Below are 16837 nucleotides of genomic sequence, written 5' to 3'. Positions count from 1 at the left end.
TAGCTCCTAATTATAGAAGCCTATCGATGGACCTTTAGAACTGAAAAAACAACAACAGTAATTTATTTTGTGGTTCTTTTTACTATTTGAAATTGCTTAATTGTTCTATAATTTTAGGATTGTAAGCTGCCCAACATCAATTGAGTTGGGCAGCTGGAGAAATTGAATAAAATAAATACATAAATAAATAGTTCAGGTGTTATATTCAATTATAGAAGATTTGTGTGCCAGTAGACCTATTTGCATAATAGGTCCTCCCCCCCCCCCCTGATTTCTATCCGAACAGAAAAACACAGTGCTTCTGAGAGGCATGACATACTTTCTCTCTGTGGGTATTTACGAACTAGTAAGCTGTGTTGTCAACTCTGATTATATCAGCATTGTGTCTGGACAGAGACCAGACTGAGTAGACTATAGCAATCTTCTGCTGTGCAAGAGCATGTTTTGAATTAGGGTTAGGAAATACCTCCTGATACTTCAGCTGCACTCTGTTTCTGAATCTCTTGGCCATGGAAGAAAAGAAATAATGCCTGCCACAACAGCCAGATGTTCGTACCTTAGAGAGAAAGGGTTGTTTCCCAGCTGTTCCATGCCTTTCAGCTCCCAGTGGTCAAAGTTAGAGAGCAAAAAGATTTATAAAGTTTCCTTAATCTTCAGATGTTCCAGTTGTCTCTCTGTTTCTAAATCTAGAAGATCTAATTTTACAGGTTAGAGATTCCAGTCACTAAGAGAACAGCCAGATGTAGTGTTTCACAAGAACCACCTTCTTTAGCCACTTTGCTGCTTTTGATGCCATTGAAGCTGCAGCAAGTTTGGCCTCAGGAGGCCAAAATAGAAATATTCTTGAAGTAAGCAAGGTGAAAACTGCTGGAAGGATCATGAGGCAGAAGGCAATTTAATTTCTCCGTTGCCTGGGAAAACTGTAATGGTTACACACATTTATATGTAGATCAGAATCCAGAATTTTCATAAAGTCCTCTTGTATTAGGAAAAGAAAAGGGACGATCTACTCTTGATGATGACAGGATGTCAAAAGTGTGTGAGTGACCCTCATCTCTTATAAAGTTAGCTCCAGCAAATATCACTTTTTAAAATCTTAAATAAATGAGTGGATGGATGAATGGATGGATGGATGGATGGATGGACGGACGGACGGACAGATGGACAGACAGATAGGATAGATAGAGGGGTGGGTGGGTGGGTGGGTGGGTGGGTGGGTGGGTGGGTGGGTGGATGGGTGGGTGGGTGGGTGGGTGGGTGGGGTTGGATGGATGGATGGATGGATGGATGGATAGATAGATAGATAGATAGATAGATAGATAGATAGATAGATAGATAGATAGATAGATAGATAGAGGTGTGGGTGGATAGATAGATAAAGGTGTGGGTGGATAGACAGACAGACAGACAGACAGACAGACAGATAGATAGATAGATAGATATGGATGGACGGACAGATGAGGTGTTTACAGGAAAAGTGCTCCTAGAATGCAATTGCTCATGGTCTGTTTCTTTTCCAGCTCCTTTTCTAACGAAATCCTGGGACTGAAACTGCCTCTGGAGCCTGTGCTTAATGCCAATACCGTCTGCATGAACCTGCCTGGTCTGACACGGCGGCAATTGGAGGTTTGCATCCGGAACCCTGATGTGACGGCGTCTGCCATTCAGGGCATCCAGATTGCCATCCACGAGTGCCAGCACCAGTTCCGTGATCAGCGTTGGAACTGCTCTAGTCTGGAGACAAAAAACAAAATCCCCTATGAAAGCATCATCTTCAGCAAAGGTGAGGATTTGCCTCCCTACCTATAAAATTTCCAGCAATGCAAAAGTTGGTAATGTTTGGGAAGATGTTAAGTTGCTTTACAGATCAAGCAGTTGATTCACTTAAGAAGTTGTGATATTAGGATTTGTTCTAGAATTCAGCAGCTTCTCAGAATTATCAGGCGATGTAATTGTCTTAAGAGTTCCCCTCCCCCAGATCACCTATTGTATAAAGGTAGTCCTCAACTTATAACAGTTTGTTTAGTGACTGTTCAAAGTTACAATGGCACTGAAAAAAGTGACTTATGACTGTTTTTCACAGTTATGACCTTTGTAGCATTCCCATGATCACATGATCAAAATTCAGATGCTTGGCAATTGGTTCATATTTATGACGGTTGCAATGTCCTGGGGTCGTGTAATCCGCTTTTGTGACCTTCTGACAAGCAAAGTCAATAGGGAAGCCAGATTCACTTAACAACCGTGGCAAGAAAGGTCATGAAATGGGTCAAAATTCCCTTAACAAATATCTCACTTAACAACAGAAATGTTGGGCTCAATTGTGGGCGCAAGTTGAGGACTGCCTGTATTTGGTGCATTTATTTCTGCCCTTCCAGAAAAAATACCCAAAGGAATAGGAAGATCCAAAAAGCCATATTAAAAATGTCTCAACCCCCCCTCCCAGAAATAATGAAAATATCCACATCAGAATAAACAATTTACCATAAGGCGGTACCAAAATAAGAGCAGATTCTAAAGATCAACTTATTTAGTTTTTTAAAAATGCAGTTAAGAAGAAATGAAAGTTTCAGCCAATGTAACTTGGATCTGCTGGTAGACTAATATTTTTTGTCTTGCTGGTGTTGGTTATTATAATTTTATTTGGGTTTTGAACACATTTGTATATAGCTGGCTGTCTTATACCAAACTCTGGTTTGCTTTTTAAGGGAAAATCCAATGTCCAATCATTGTGTTTTAAATTTGTATAAAAAAAGTAAAGGCTCCTTCACACTCACCTCAGTTCCTGGTGCTTCATGATTTTTTTCTGTTTAGTTTTCCTGGCAACAATATAGAAAAGATGTGCTATTTTCTTCTTCTGGGATATTTTTCCAGTTTCCCAGTTTTTCCTCTGGCATGGAACTCCCTGGAGGCTTCCCATCCTTATATTACGCAGGCTCAATCTGTCAATACCACCCAGCCGAGATGAGCCAGGTCCTGTTACTGCTGTGACAAAAAGAGAAATATAAACTCAGGGAAGATCTGTCAACATTTAAAATAAAGACAGTATGAATTGATTGGAACATTGCACAAGAGCCTGCTAGATAGTCCAATGTGCTTTTCAGGATTCCTGGCTCTGGGATCCACTAGCAGTCTGTCTGTAATTTAAAACCCTATTGTCTCACTAGGCGGAAATCTGTTGGTGCCAGTTTTGGGGAGTTCTGGCTGCTTTGGGATTTTGTTATGTATTTGCATGTGATAATCTCTTCCTGAGGTTGATCAGAGATACTTGAAGGGTGGGTGGGTGAGATGTATTGCAACAGCTAATGTAGTACAGTAGCTCTTCTTCAGGAATCAGGATGTATCAAATTCCTTCCCAGTTGGAAAGCCATGTCAGATATGTTTAGGTAATAACATGTTGAGATAGTAAACAAGGCAGGAACTTCAGATGCTTATCATGAAAAATTCCTAAGGAAGATGTTTGACTGCTAATTGGAAGAAACAATGCCCTTCCACAGGGCTTTGTTAATTGCTGGAACTCATTGCCACAGGATATATTTCATAGCCTGAGAACTTAAGATGAAAAGGAATCGGATGTCTGCGGGTGATAGAATAGCAAGTCTTCTACATAGCTTCTTGTACGTTTACTTTGTGGTGCTTAGTGCCAGTTGTTGCTTCTTTGCAGACACATTGTGTGATTCTTGGGGAGCAAACTAGCTCCCCACTTGATTGAATATGAAAACTTTGCCAAGGTTGGCTGAGGCCATCTATTTTGGAATATATGTGCACATTAGAGACTGACAGCTTCATCGACAACTCTTATTGGCACCAACAGAAAAAAGACATGTACTTATTTTTTAATGTAGAGATGATTTGCATCTCACGGTGTCTCAAGATTTGGGTTGCTTATAAGTCTTGTTCTTAGTAATCTAAAGTGGGAAGATCCTTTGAATTATTCATGCCTTTACTACTGACATTAGCTCCATCATTTTTCCATTCATGTTGTATAATATACAGTTTGCATTTCTATTTATTTGTTTCTGATCTTTTACACACCAACATTTCCCCTTCCAATCACATGAGGAAAGAAACCACCATCTCTCAATGTTACATATTGAGACTGGAGCAATAGGTTCCACCAAGGTCCTCCATTCCGGCGGGAAAATACTCAAAGCCGATTGGCTGAACCATCTGACACTCCCTATAAAAGGGCTAGCTGTCACACAGACTAGTGCTGGATTTATACATAGTTATCTAATAAAGAGCTGTTTGTTGTCACTGAAGCCTGAGTCTTGTCTCATCCATTACCCTATCCAACACTCAAAGTTCAGGAGCCTGTTGTTCTTCTCCTTCCAATCTTGGTTTATCTGGATGGCTTGAATTGGTTGGACTCCAGAAATCTGCTTCTGGCTAATGTAATGGGGAAACTGCAGGTAGATGTGAAACGACCGTTTGGCTTTCAAACAAAGCAGCAATGGATTTTCTTTCGTGCTGGATTCCTCAGAAGAAAGGTACACACTGACTAATACTATTTTGCTGATAATTTGCAATATTATAGAGAATCATGACAAGAGTTGTGTGTGCACACTCTGCAGTTTCAACATGGATGCATTGGAGGATTTCTGGACTAGGTTTCTGCATAATTGCCTTTTTGACAAAACGCAAGATGTCCACATAATCCCTCATTTTGCATGCTTAGACAAAAAGTGGTGCTGTCCCACTGCTTTTTTTAAAATTGCACTTCTGTGCACGGCTTAGAATAACAGAATTGGAAGGGACCTTGGAGGTCTTCTAGTCAAACCCCCTGCTTAGGCAGGAAACCATATATCACTTCAGAGAAATGGATATCCAACATCTTCTTAAACACTTTCAGTGTTGGAGCATTCACAACTTCTGGAGGCAAAGTATTCCACTAATTGTTCTGACTGTCAGGAAATTTCTCCTTAGTTCTAGGATGCTTCTCTCCTTGATTAGTTTCCACCCATTGCTTCTTGTCCTGCCCTCGGGTGCTTTGGAGAATAGCTCCCTCTTCTTTGTGGCAACCCCTGAGATATTGGAACACTGCTAACATGTCTCGCCTAATCCTTCTTTTCATTAAACTAGACATACTCAGTTCCTGCAACCGTTCTTCATATGTTTTAGTCTCCAGTCCTCTAATCATCTTTGTTTCTCTTCTCTGTACTCTTACTAGAGTCTCCACATCCTTTTTACATCATGGTGACCAAAACTAGATACAGTATTCCAAGTGTGGCCTTACCAAGGCATTGTAAAGTGATATTAACACTTCATGTGGTCTTTATTCTATCCCTCTGTTTATGCAGCCTGGAACTGTGTTGGCTTGTATGCCATTCCTGCACCATCACACTCTCATCCAAGATATCATTCCCTAGGGCAGCTAACTTGATTTTTTTTGGTGCCCAGTTGTGGCACATTTCTATTATTTTCAGTGCTCAGACCCCCACAAATCTTGGAACAGGCTATTTTCCCATTTGAGGGAAGCCTCCCTTGAAGCTCTCTAGTAGATTTCACAGGTAGCCTTACCAGCAAACCTGTTTTTAATCCTTCTGCAAAGTTTTACTATGTGTGTGTGTGTGTGTGTGTGCGCGCACGGGTGTGTGTGTGTATGTATATGTATGTGTGTGTGTGTGTGTATATATATATATATATATATATATATATATATATATATATATATACACACACACACACACACACACACACATACACACACAGATACACACATACATACATACATACATACAGACACACACACACACACACACACACACAGAGTTTAATTTTCCCTGTTTATATAAGCAGTCTACCTCCAATTCTTGCCTCAACCTGCCTCCCAGTCTTTGGCGCAAGCAAACCACTCTGCTTTACCACCCATACATATCCTGAACTTACAACCATGATTGTCACTTTTTAGGAAGAATGACATGTGAAAATGCCATGCATCACTGCAGCATTCAGCTGGAATTTATATTAGGAAGAAGGTCATCTTGAGACTCTTTATCAGCATTTTGCTCATGGCACCATATCTAGCAAAAGATGAGAGTGGGAAACTATCCCAAAGGTGCTTTTTCAGGAGGCAACTGGACTTTCTTATTTTTTTCTTTTGAAGATGTTTCGCCTCTCATCCAAGAAGCTTCTTCAGCTCTGACAGGTTAGTGTGGAATGGAAGGATTTATACTCCTTGCAGATATCCTTTTAGAGGGTCCTTGAAGCACTTGAAGGTTTATCTGTGTCCTCAGGGTCACCTGCAGAGGTGGTATTCAACTGGTTCAGGCCGGTTCACTAGCAGAAATCGTGGGTTGGCGCACCCACCCGCCCGGGCTCCATGCTGTCCCATTTAGGCATGTTTTTGAGGCCTGGCGCATGCATGGAAGGCGTGTGCATGAGAAAGCACATGCATGGAAGGCTGGGCGCATATGAAGTGAGCGGGCACATGCGGGGCAAACCAGTGGTAGCAAAATGTGAAACCCATCCCTAGTCTACCTGAGTAGTGCTCCTGGTTCCTGTAGTCTGCAATTTGTTTCCTGTGGAAATCCATTCTTACTCCCATACCATTCAAAGGGTGTTCATTCCAAATTGTATACGTAAAAGTCTCTGGAGATTCTCAGAAAGACCATTTGCCTCCTGAAAAAGCACCTTTAGGACAACCATGACCGGGATGACCGAGAATCTCTACAGAATGGGAACTCCGCAATTTATTTTGCCTCTTTTGGTTAAACTTGGGGGAGTAGAGAACTGAAAGGACTTTTGTTACTCCAGGTGCTGCTGTAACACAAGGCTACATTTTTTCCATGGATTGATGGAAGCACTGATTGGCTCATGATGGGATTCCACACTTGCTCTCAGAGTTTTAGATTTAGCAGCCTTGCTTCAGAACTACTTTGCAGGGATTGGAGAATAAAAATGCTAGCTTAAACCTATTATTGAACCTGATGATGATGAAATAACAATAGTAATAATTGCAATAATAGTAAGGTAAAGGTAAAGGTTCCCCTCACACACATGTGCTAGTCGTTCCTGACTCTAGCGGGCAGTGCTCATCTCTGTTTCAAAGCCAAAGAGTCAGTACTGTCCGAAGATGTCTCTGTGGTCATGTAGCCAGCATGACTAAAGCTGAAGGTGCATGGAACACTGCTACCTTCCCACCAAAGATGGTTCTTATTTTTCTACTTGCATTTTTACATGCTTTCGAACTACCGTACTAGGTTGGCAGAAGCTGGGACAAGTAACGGCAGCTCACTCGGTTATGCGGTGCTAGGGATTCGAACCACCAAACTGCTGACCTTTCTGATCGACAAGCTCAGCACCTTAGCCACTGAGCCATTGCATCCCTAGTAATAATAGTAAATAATAATTATTATTTGGAACAGGTGACATCCTGTGATGATACCTTTAATATTATTTTATAGCAACATCTGCTTGTCTCAGGTTCTTAGGAAGAATTCCATAGGTAAACAAAAATGCCAAATCCAGGCTAAACATCTGGCTCATTGTGTGACCAACCATAACAATAACAAAGTCTCCTTCAATGGTTTGAAAGAGTCATATATTTTAATGTAACATATGATTAGTTCTCTTGAGATCTTGAGATTTATGGTCACTTTGACCTCAGATGCTGAGATCCCCCAGCAAGGGGATCTCAAAGAAATCTAATCAGAATTTCCCTGCCAAAAGAAGCACAATTAGATGACTCTGGCAATGTATTGTGTTTTTATGTTATGCCTTTTAAAAATGCAGTCTCTTGATATATTCTGCAGCACAAGCTATAAATGGTATGGATTCCTAAATACATACAGTATGTATGGAAATCAGAAAGATGAGTGAATCATTTTCACTTTGCTTGTAGGAAGCTGCTGGGAAGGTTACAAAAGGTGATCACGTGACCTTGGGACAGTGCAAGTGTCATAAATACATGCCTGTTGCCAAGCGCCTGAATTCTGATCACATGGCCACGGGGATGCTGCAATGGTCAAAAGTGTGAAACCAGTCATAACTCTCTTCAGTACTGTTATAACTTCCAACAGTCACTAATCAAATGGTTGCAAATCAAGGACTACCTGGATCTGAGAATTTTCCTCATTTGTAGTATAGACTTTTTGGAAGGCTCTCCCATTGGTAGAGCTGCCTGGCTGGAAGGGCAGAACCACTGAGCCATCATTGTGACTTTGCCTGTTATTTTAGCCCCAGACACTGACCCCGTGACCCTGTTAGGCACATACATCTTCTGTTGTGATTTCCCCAGGGCTACGTTGTGTAGAGGTATCAGAGCAGAGGGTGGTGCTGACATAGCAAGAGGAGAGATACCTTGAATCCAATTTGGCCTAAGGCTCCTCCTTTAATCTGACTTTGGTTTTAGCTCCTTTCAGTCTGGAATGTTTACACCTCCGCCTAGCCACGGATCCCACTACCAGACGTGACTTGAAATGCTGTTTCGCGCTGGGCCTTAGCCTCAACTCTTCTTCTGCAAAACGGGGGCAGTGATGCCCTATATTCCAAGGCTGTTGTGACTGAGAAACGCACACAAAAAAGCCCCAAGCCGAATGCTAGTAAAGATGAACTGGCATTTACATAGCTAATAACGGGGATCTGGAGTGCACAAAGATGACACACTCCAAAATGCACCTCGGGTGATGAAGGTCTCAGGGGCTCCTTTGGGAAGATGGAGGGAAGCAAGTTACTATCTGCCACGGAAAGCTGAAGGTCTGGCAACTTGCCAGTCCCTGGCGGGTTCACCTGCAGTTTAATTAGGGAAAGAGGGAGGAGGGACAGAGGAGAGGAGCAGGAGGCATGTTTCAACTGGCTGGATGCATAGCCTTTGGAGGAGTAGGGAAGGAGAAGGAGTAGGCAACGGCATTCAAGGTATAGCAAGCTTTCCAGCACCCTCAGAGTGAAGTCACCTCCTTTTTGACATTATTAATAGCAGCCTTGAACTAACTGGGGAATAGACTGCTAGGGCACATCCAGCAAATGTTCATGTTGAGCAGGTGTCACCCAATGGATCTTAATTGGTTGTTTAAGAATTTCATCTTAGCGTGCCAAACAAAGTTATGTTGTTGGTACAGTCAAAGCTGGAGGGCTTCCAGGATTTCTGCAGCTTGGATACATAGCAGTCTTTCCCGATAGACTGCTATGTTTATTGGGAAAGGCTGATATGTCAGATATGTTAGCATTCCAGCTCCCAGAAACCAGAATGATGCTGATTGGGAATTTGGGGAGTTACACCACCGCATGGACAACTCTGTTCAGGAGAAGACAGTTCATAAAAGGGGATTTTGGAGACCCTACTGCCATGTCATGGATCCCCTTTTGTTAACAATGAAAATAAGTTCGTTGATTAACCAAACAAGGATTCGTGGTGTACATTTTTCTAGCTTAGATAGTGGCTGGATAAAACAGATTTGCAGAGCCTCCTGTATCCTATCTGCTTGCAGATGATTCTAGTTTATGCTGCTCTTTATCAAATTTATCATGATGTAAACACCTATGAGAATTGAGACTAGGAACAGTTTGGATTACCAATTATTTGTGCTACCTGGGATTACATCAATGCTACTGTTTGATTCCATACAGTTAATCCATGATTTACAACACCTTTGTTTAGTGACCATTTGAAGTTGCAGCAGCACTGAAAAAAGTAACTCACAACTGCTTTTCACACTAATGACTGTTGCAGCATTCCTCCTGGTCACATGATCAAAATTCATACGCTTGGCAACTGACTCTTGTTTATGATGGTTGCAGTATCCAGGGGTCATGTGATCAACTTTTGCGATAAGCAAAGTCAATGGCAAAGTCAGATTCACTTAACAACTATGTTAACTAACATAGCTATAGTGAATCAAGAAAGGTCGTAAAATGAGGCAAAACACACTAAACTAATGTCACACTTAGCATCAGAAATTTTCAGCTCAGTTGTGGCCATAAGTTGAGAACTATCTGTATTTGAGAAATGGCTACTGGACTAGATTAAACTTCACCACTGATAGAATGCCTTGCAAATCCCACCTACGGTAGTGTTCCTTTATTTTTACATTTTCAATACAAAACACAGTTGGAAGTGCAAACATTGGTAAAGCAGGCATGGTGGGAAAGGGGTTGAAACTTGGATGGAAAAAGTTATCTGCTCACTCAAAAAAAATAAGTTTCCCCAATGTGGTAATTGTACAATATTATTGCAGGAAAAGAAAATGGCCAAATGACTGGTCACAATGGTACCTTGCCTGTTGTCCTTCTCTGTCCCCAGTATGGAAGACTAGATGATGATTAGCTTGGGAACTAAACTCCTAGAGAGAATGCAAGATCCTGCAAGAAAATACAATGGATCTCTTTTATTCGGGCTCAAGCCTTGAGTTCACAGAAAGAACTCTGGTGATGGGACGTTTGGTGAAAGAAGACGCTTTTTGAAACCAGCGAAGAGCTGACAACAAATACATATTAAAAATGAATAATAATAATAATGTCTTTGCTCAGAACTCTTCACAATCTATCTCAATTAGCTCCCTTCTTTTCCTGATGTTAAGCAGATAGGGAAACTGTTACCTCAACTGTAATGTATCTTAAATGTCTTCATGATGGGACAACCGAATAGGAAGATGAAGTATGTTCTACTGTACATACTCCACCATCAGCATATTCTAGCCTGTCCTCCTTTCTATCTGAGCATAATGTTGCCATGCAATGGGGCTGCATATACATCTTCTGTGACATGGACCCACTTTGCCCTCTTCTATTTTCCTGCTGCATTGTTTTTTCTTCTTGAGTTGGATGCCAGTTTCCATATAACCTCTTGTAGGCTTGCTACTGCAAAGTGGTTTTCTTCCCTGTATTCCTGTCTATTTCTCTTTCTGATAGAAGATTTGCTTCTGTCACATTGAAAGTTAAGTGTACTGTGAATGGGTAAGTGCACGGTGTAGATTTTTAGCACAACAGTGGACTTGGGAGCCCTGTCCCAAGGATTACCCTACAGTGGTATGTGTGTGTGTGTGTGTGTGTGTGCGCGCGCATGCGCGTGCGTTTTGTGTGTGAAAGAGAGGGGGGAGGGAGAGAGGGAGTGAGAAGGAGGGAGAGAGGGGGAAAGAGACAGAGATAGATTATTGGTTTTCAACCCACAGGGCTATACATTAAGGCTGTTCTTGTGGCTAGAATGTTTTCTTCCTGTGATCCTCGCTGTTTTCTTGTCAGAAGACCTTTTTGTAGGCTTCCAAAAGGTTCACACCTGGTTGTTAAAGAGGCATTGGAACTTTTAGATAATAATGTCAGTTGCTTTCCTTTATTATTGGATTTCTTATGGATTCTGACACAAAAGTTACCAGGAGTTCTTCTTGACAGTTTGAACACACATTGGGTTGAGGGGGAGAATTTAGCTATGTTCTGTCAAGTCACAACAGTGCCGCAACAGTGCCACGCTTTCAAAATTGCCAAAGCATTTTGTGTAGCAAATTAACATTATTCTGATTAACTCTGGGCATTTAAGGCCAACTTAACAATACTTTGAAGCCATACCAGAAGACACTTTCTTTAGACTGAAATCAATCTTTGGATGTTTCTAATTCATGAAAAGCAAACTCAAATTTATACTCTGTAGTGTATTTGTCCTTGATATTCTAATCTGATTTTCATCTGTGGTTCTGATAGTTTGTATGTTTGTTTGTTTCCAAGGCTGTTATGCCATTTCAATCTAAAAAGGATTCCCCTTGCTTGAGCAACCTTTGACTCCCTGTGGGATATTATTAAAAAACAGTCTGTACATTAGATATGATTCAGAGCATATTACTTGATTACTTGTGCATATTGTAGGAAAACATGTTTAGTCTCACCATTTGGAGGCTAATGAATAACAATATTATTAAAATGCCTAGCAAGAAGATAATGAGATGGAGAGATTGGTTAATTCATCTTCCTTTGTTGGTTTAGTGGTTGAGGGACAAAATAAACAAGAACTACCATTGAATACCTAGAGGATTTTTTTTTTTAGTCAAAGTTCAACTATTGGTAATATGTTTCCTTTCTAGTCCTGGACTGTACTTACTTTAGGCAACACAGGGATAAGGTATAGAACAGATTAAATTGGACAGGATAAAATCTTAAACTTTTCCTGATCTTACTATGTTATTTTACTTTGTTCTCAAGTTGAAGTTGTTTAATACAGTTTAGTGGTAGAAAATCATGCTTGTATCATGTTGCTTTGCCAGTATTGATTGAACAGCAATAGCAGAATGCTTGCTATACTTTTGAAGAAGGATTCTGAATCTTGAATACCTTGCAAATATGATATTTCTTCAAGAGCTAATAAAGTTCATCACCATCCCATTAACTTACCTAAGCTTTCAGCTTAAGTGGTTTTCACCTCCTCTCCACTAAGAGAATGCAAACCCCACAGCCTTTTTTTGTTAAGTTTTGTATTGAATCTCCCACCCCTAAGTCCTATTTGACTTAGTCCCATCATTCAAGCAGTTTGTGATAGTTGAAACATCAGTCACCCAATGACACCTCTCACTCTTTGCTCTTGACAGGACGAAATCTGGTTAAATAAATATCATTATTTTGGACTTCTGGAATTTAGTAGGTTCTTCTAAATGGTTATCATTCAATATGGGGTGGGTTTCAGGCAAACACTGAGCCTTTATCTCACAACTGGACTATTACAATATGCTCTACATGGTAGCTGTAGCCGGTTGAAAACCCAGCAGCTCAAGCAGCAATAACAGATATTTATCATGCTCGTGTATTACTGCTGCTTTGCATGCTGCGTTGGCTGCTAATTGGCTTCTGTGTGCAATTCAAGTGCTGGTTGTTACCTACAAAGCCCTACGTGGCATTGGGCCTGGTTATCTTAGCGGCAACCTCTCTCCAGATGTTGCTGGAGACTGGGTGCACTTCAGGTCCAGTGGTAGGATTCAAATAATTTAACAAACCGGTTCTCTGCCCTGATGACCAGCTAGGTAGGCGGGGATCAGTGGTCATGTGGTTGGGTGGGCGTGGTCAACTCAACGTCACTCAGGTTGATGGGCGCTTCGCCTTAGCTGTTACAATGTAACAAGAGTTAACTGGAGAGGCAGGGTAATAAAGATTAGGCTAGAAACAACACTAGAATGTTTCCTTCCTGCCTTCCTTACAGGATTAGCCCTGCAAAGTGGAAGAAAACAAAAAAAACAAAAAACAAAATGAGATTTCTTCCAACAATGGATTCTCCGAACTGCTTAGAAAGTTAAGAACCGGTTCTCCCGAATAGGTGCGAACTGGCTGAATCCCACCACTGTTCAGGTCCCGTTCATTGCCAGCTTATGGGTCTGAGAAAGCATAGATTCTCCTAGAATTCTGGAAGGCCCCTAAGATTTGGCTCTGCTCCCAGCCTGGGGGCAATGTAATAAGTCGAAGTGGCACAGTGGTTAGAATGCAGTACTGCAGGCTACTTCAGCTGACTGCTAGCTGCAGTTCACTAGTTCAAATCTCACTAGCTCAAGGTTGGTTCAGCCTTTCATCCTTCTGAGGTGGGTTAAATGCGGACCTTGATTGTTGGGGCACTAGGCTGTAAACTGCTTAGAGAGGGCAGTCAAAGCACTATGAAGTGGTATATAAGTCTAAGTGCTATTGCTACATGTCGGGCCACTTTAAATATTTTATTGGTGTGATTGTTTTCAATCTGGGTTGCAACGTCTTGCCTGGTGGTTTTTTTAAACTGTTTTTAAACTGAATATTTGGATACCATAAGTTGCCCAGAGTCTTCTGGAATGGGCATCCATAATAATAATATAATAAAAATAATAATAACATTAATATCTTTTCTTCATTCTGCTTTCCATCCAGCTGGAATTCTTAAAGAAGCTTACGGTGGTTCAGGCAGGCTGAGTCTCCATCTAAGCAGCCTGCAGGACCAGACCTGCTTAGCTTTAGCAGGGAACAACTGTGTCATGTGCCTTGAAATCACTCAGTTAACAATAAAGAAAAGCAACCCAAAAAAAAAGTTGAGATTTTAAAGGCTGTGAAACAGATGGAACAATAGATGTTGAAATCTCACTTTGTGAATGCTTCAATAAGTGTGGACCTCAGACACTGAGGGAGCTGTAGCCAGAAACAGCAATTGAAAAACCCAACAAGGATTTATCTTTCATCTTGAATTAAGGTGGTAGTGCAGAGCCAGGAATGTTTGGATAGCATTGAATTTGCAATTGGCAGAGGGCACAACAACTGCCAGAAGGCTTGCGTTTTGGGATCCCCCTCCTGCTGCTTTCTGAAACACTCACGCTCAAGAAAGCATGGGTGACTTTATTGTAGAGTTTGGCAGAAAAACGGTTGAGTGCAGCATTCCCCCACTTCTGCATAGAGAAAATGGCATTAGGTAATATAATCTCCTTGTAATAATTTAGAGACATTATTTTTTTAAGGTGGATAATGATGAAAGAGAGAAAGAAAAGCAAAGTGAAACTCCCTCCCCACTTTCCTCAATATCCATTTTGAGTACAAATTACAAATGAGATACAACACAGATCGTTTCCTTTGCTATAACTCCATGCTTGCATATTGGTGCCTGTGAAATGTTTAAAACTACATCCAGAAACACATTTTGGCACAAATTAAAACAGTTGCAAACAACATCAACACAGCTGATAAATGGAGTTCACTGCAAATATCCTAGTGACTCTGTGCTCAAGTCTGAATGCTGCCTTGCATTGTTGCCCACCTGAAAGCTACATCTGCTGAGCTGCTGTTTGTCTTCCCTTCTTCTGAAGAAGGTTGGGTTTTCTGCCGTAAAGATTGAAGCAGTTCTAGGAAAAGACCATGGATTGCAAATGAATGAGAGCATTCTATGATCCCCTAGTAAAAGGCAAGTAAATAAAATGAGAGAAATTCTGAGAGTCAAAGTCCACAAGTCTTAAAGTAGCCAAAGGTTGGATGCCCCTGATCTATTTGTTCCAGTGTTGCTCAGGATTGGTATTTTATAGCTTGTTCCTTCTGACAGATGATGTGAAGTTGGCCATTGCTCATGCAGTATATGACTTAAATTAAAGGTGTGTGAGTTATAATGTCCAGCCTTGCATGAATGCTTAATTCAACCAAAATGAAGTCTTGGGCAAAGAGGAACAGTTCTACTTTTCTTGGTCATTAAAAATCAACAATTAGTTGAAAAGTTCATATTATAAATGGGAGCCACAAAACCTTCCTGTAAATATGCAGACAGCCTCTCTTTCATTAAGTCTTATCTATCCATGCTGTGTATTTCATGAACTAGTTCATACTGTATGTGTAAGATAGACTATCATGAGGGGTGTGTGTGTGTGTGTGTGTGTGTGTGTGTGTGTGTTTGAGCCTGAAACTTGAAACATCCCCCAGCGAAGAATTTGGAGCAGGGATTGTTCTCTTCTATTGATCACTGCTCCATTGGAAATCCCCTCTTTGTACATTGAAATAATGCTTGGCTTTGGAGACTGCAGCCTGTAGCTTCTTCTTGTGTGACTCCAATGTATCTTATAGGGCATAAACAAAGCCAAAACTTGAAATGTGCTCTAATTAAGGTTGGCGAGCTTTGCAGTATGAGACTCCAAGGTGCCCAAGATTCCTTTCCTTAACTGTCCTTTCAGGGTGTCATTGCTGCTTGTACCAATGCAGACATCGCCATTAACTTGTCTCCACAACTTGGTTTCAAGGAGATGTGTTCTCCAGCATCCTGGTCTCCTCACTGATGATACAAATCCCAGAAACCGGGCTGAAGGAGCTTTAGTCTTCCAACTAAAAATTGCTTTCAAAGCAGGGGTGAAATTCAGCAGGTTCTGGACAACCAGTAGCAGAAATTTTGAGTAGTTCAGAGAACCGGCAAATGCCACCTCTGGCTGGCCCCAGAGTGGGGTGGGAATGGAGATTTGGAAATATCCTTCCCCCAGGAGTGAGGAGGGAATGCGGATTTTGCAATATCCTTCCCCTGCCACACCCACCAAGCCACGCCCACAGAACCACCAGCAAAAAACTTTGCATTTCACCACTATTTCAAAGATATTGCATATCTTTGAATCAACACGAATGCATAATTTACCTTTTCCCCAGGAGACGTAGCAAGTCCACACATTATTTTCATGGTACTTTGGAGCTTCATACATGACATTACTTGGAGCATCAGATTCTTCTTCCAAGCTGCAATCTTGCTCAAAGAATTTTCCTGCCTGTCACCATTGCATTTTAGAGGTTTTTGAAGCCCTTGGCAGTGTTTTATCTATGACTCATTTTCTTAATGAAGAAGAATCCTGATCACTGGGACATTACTAGAGCTCAAGACTGAAGAAAGAATTAATTTTGAGGTCTCTGTGCAGTTTTTTTTTTAAACTTTTACTGCTTATACATACTTTGCTCTGTGGCAAAGGGATTTTCTGATTTCTGTAGAACTGTGTGCGGTTTTTCAGTGGGGGTATTAAGGGCAAGTATGTTTTCTTGATAAACAGCATGTAAGCTCCCCTCAATAGACAGTTGTAAAGGGAATGATAGATCTAGGCTAAGAATACCGCCTGGTGGTTTTGAAAGCCGTAGCCCACAGACACTGCAGGAACATACTAGCTGGGTCAGAATCTGCTGGTGTATCTTTGCAGGCTGGATGAAAGTCAGCTGATACCGAGAATCTAAAATTTAATATAACATGCTGGTTACTAAAGTGACAGGATGAAATGAAGATCAATTGAATATCCTTTTTTAAATAATAATTTTCTCCGGTTCTAAATGATCATCTTCGAGCAAAATTATGATTGCATTAACCATGGGTGAAATCCGCTTACCTTTGCTACCAGTTTTGTAGCAACAGGAGCACGCGTTGAAAGGTAAGCAAACAGCAAGGGGGGGGGGAATCCACTGTGCCATG

At 41.2% G+C, this 16837-nt stretch overlaps 1 protein-coding gene across 1 annotated transcript in view; it reads left to right on the top strand.

Moving 5' to 3' along the window:
• The window catches only part of WNT10A (Wnt family member 10A), a 61975-nt gene that overhangs the window by 19957 nt on the left and 25181 nt on the right, over positions 1-16837 (top strand). The window contains exon 2 of the mRNA XM_087713110.1: positions 1521-1783. Within this exon, the coding sequence (XP_087569236.1) occupies positions 1521-1783 (263 nt within the window). The remainder of the gene's footprint in view (positions 1-1520; positions 1784-16837) is intronic.

This window comes from Thamnophis sirtalis, unplaced genomic scaffold, assembly GCF_051295495.1.
Source record: "Thamnophis sirtalis isolate CommonGarterSnake01/CBP01778 unplaced genomic scaffold, rThaSir2_p1.2 scaffold_1, whole genome shotgun sequence".
In the NCBI taxonomy this organism is placed as follows: domain Eukaryota; kingdom Metazoa; phylum Chordata; class Lepidosauria; order Squamata; family Natricidae; genus Thamnophis; species Thamnophis sirtalis.
This window is presented reverse-complemented; position numbering and strand designations above follow the sequence as displayed.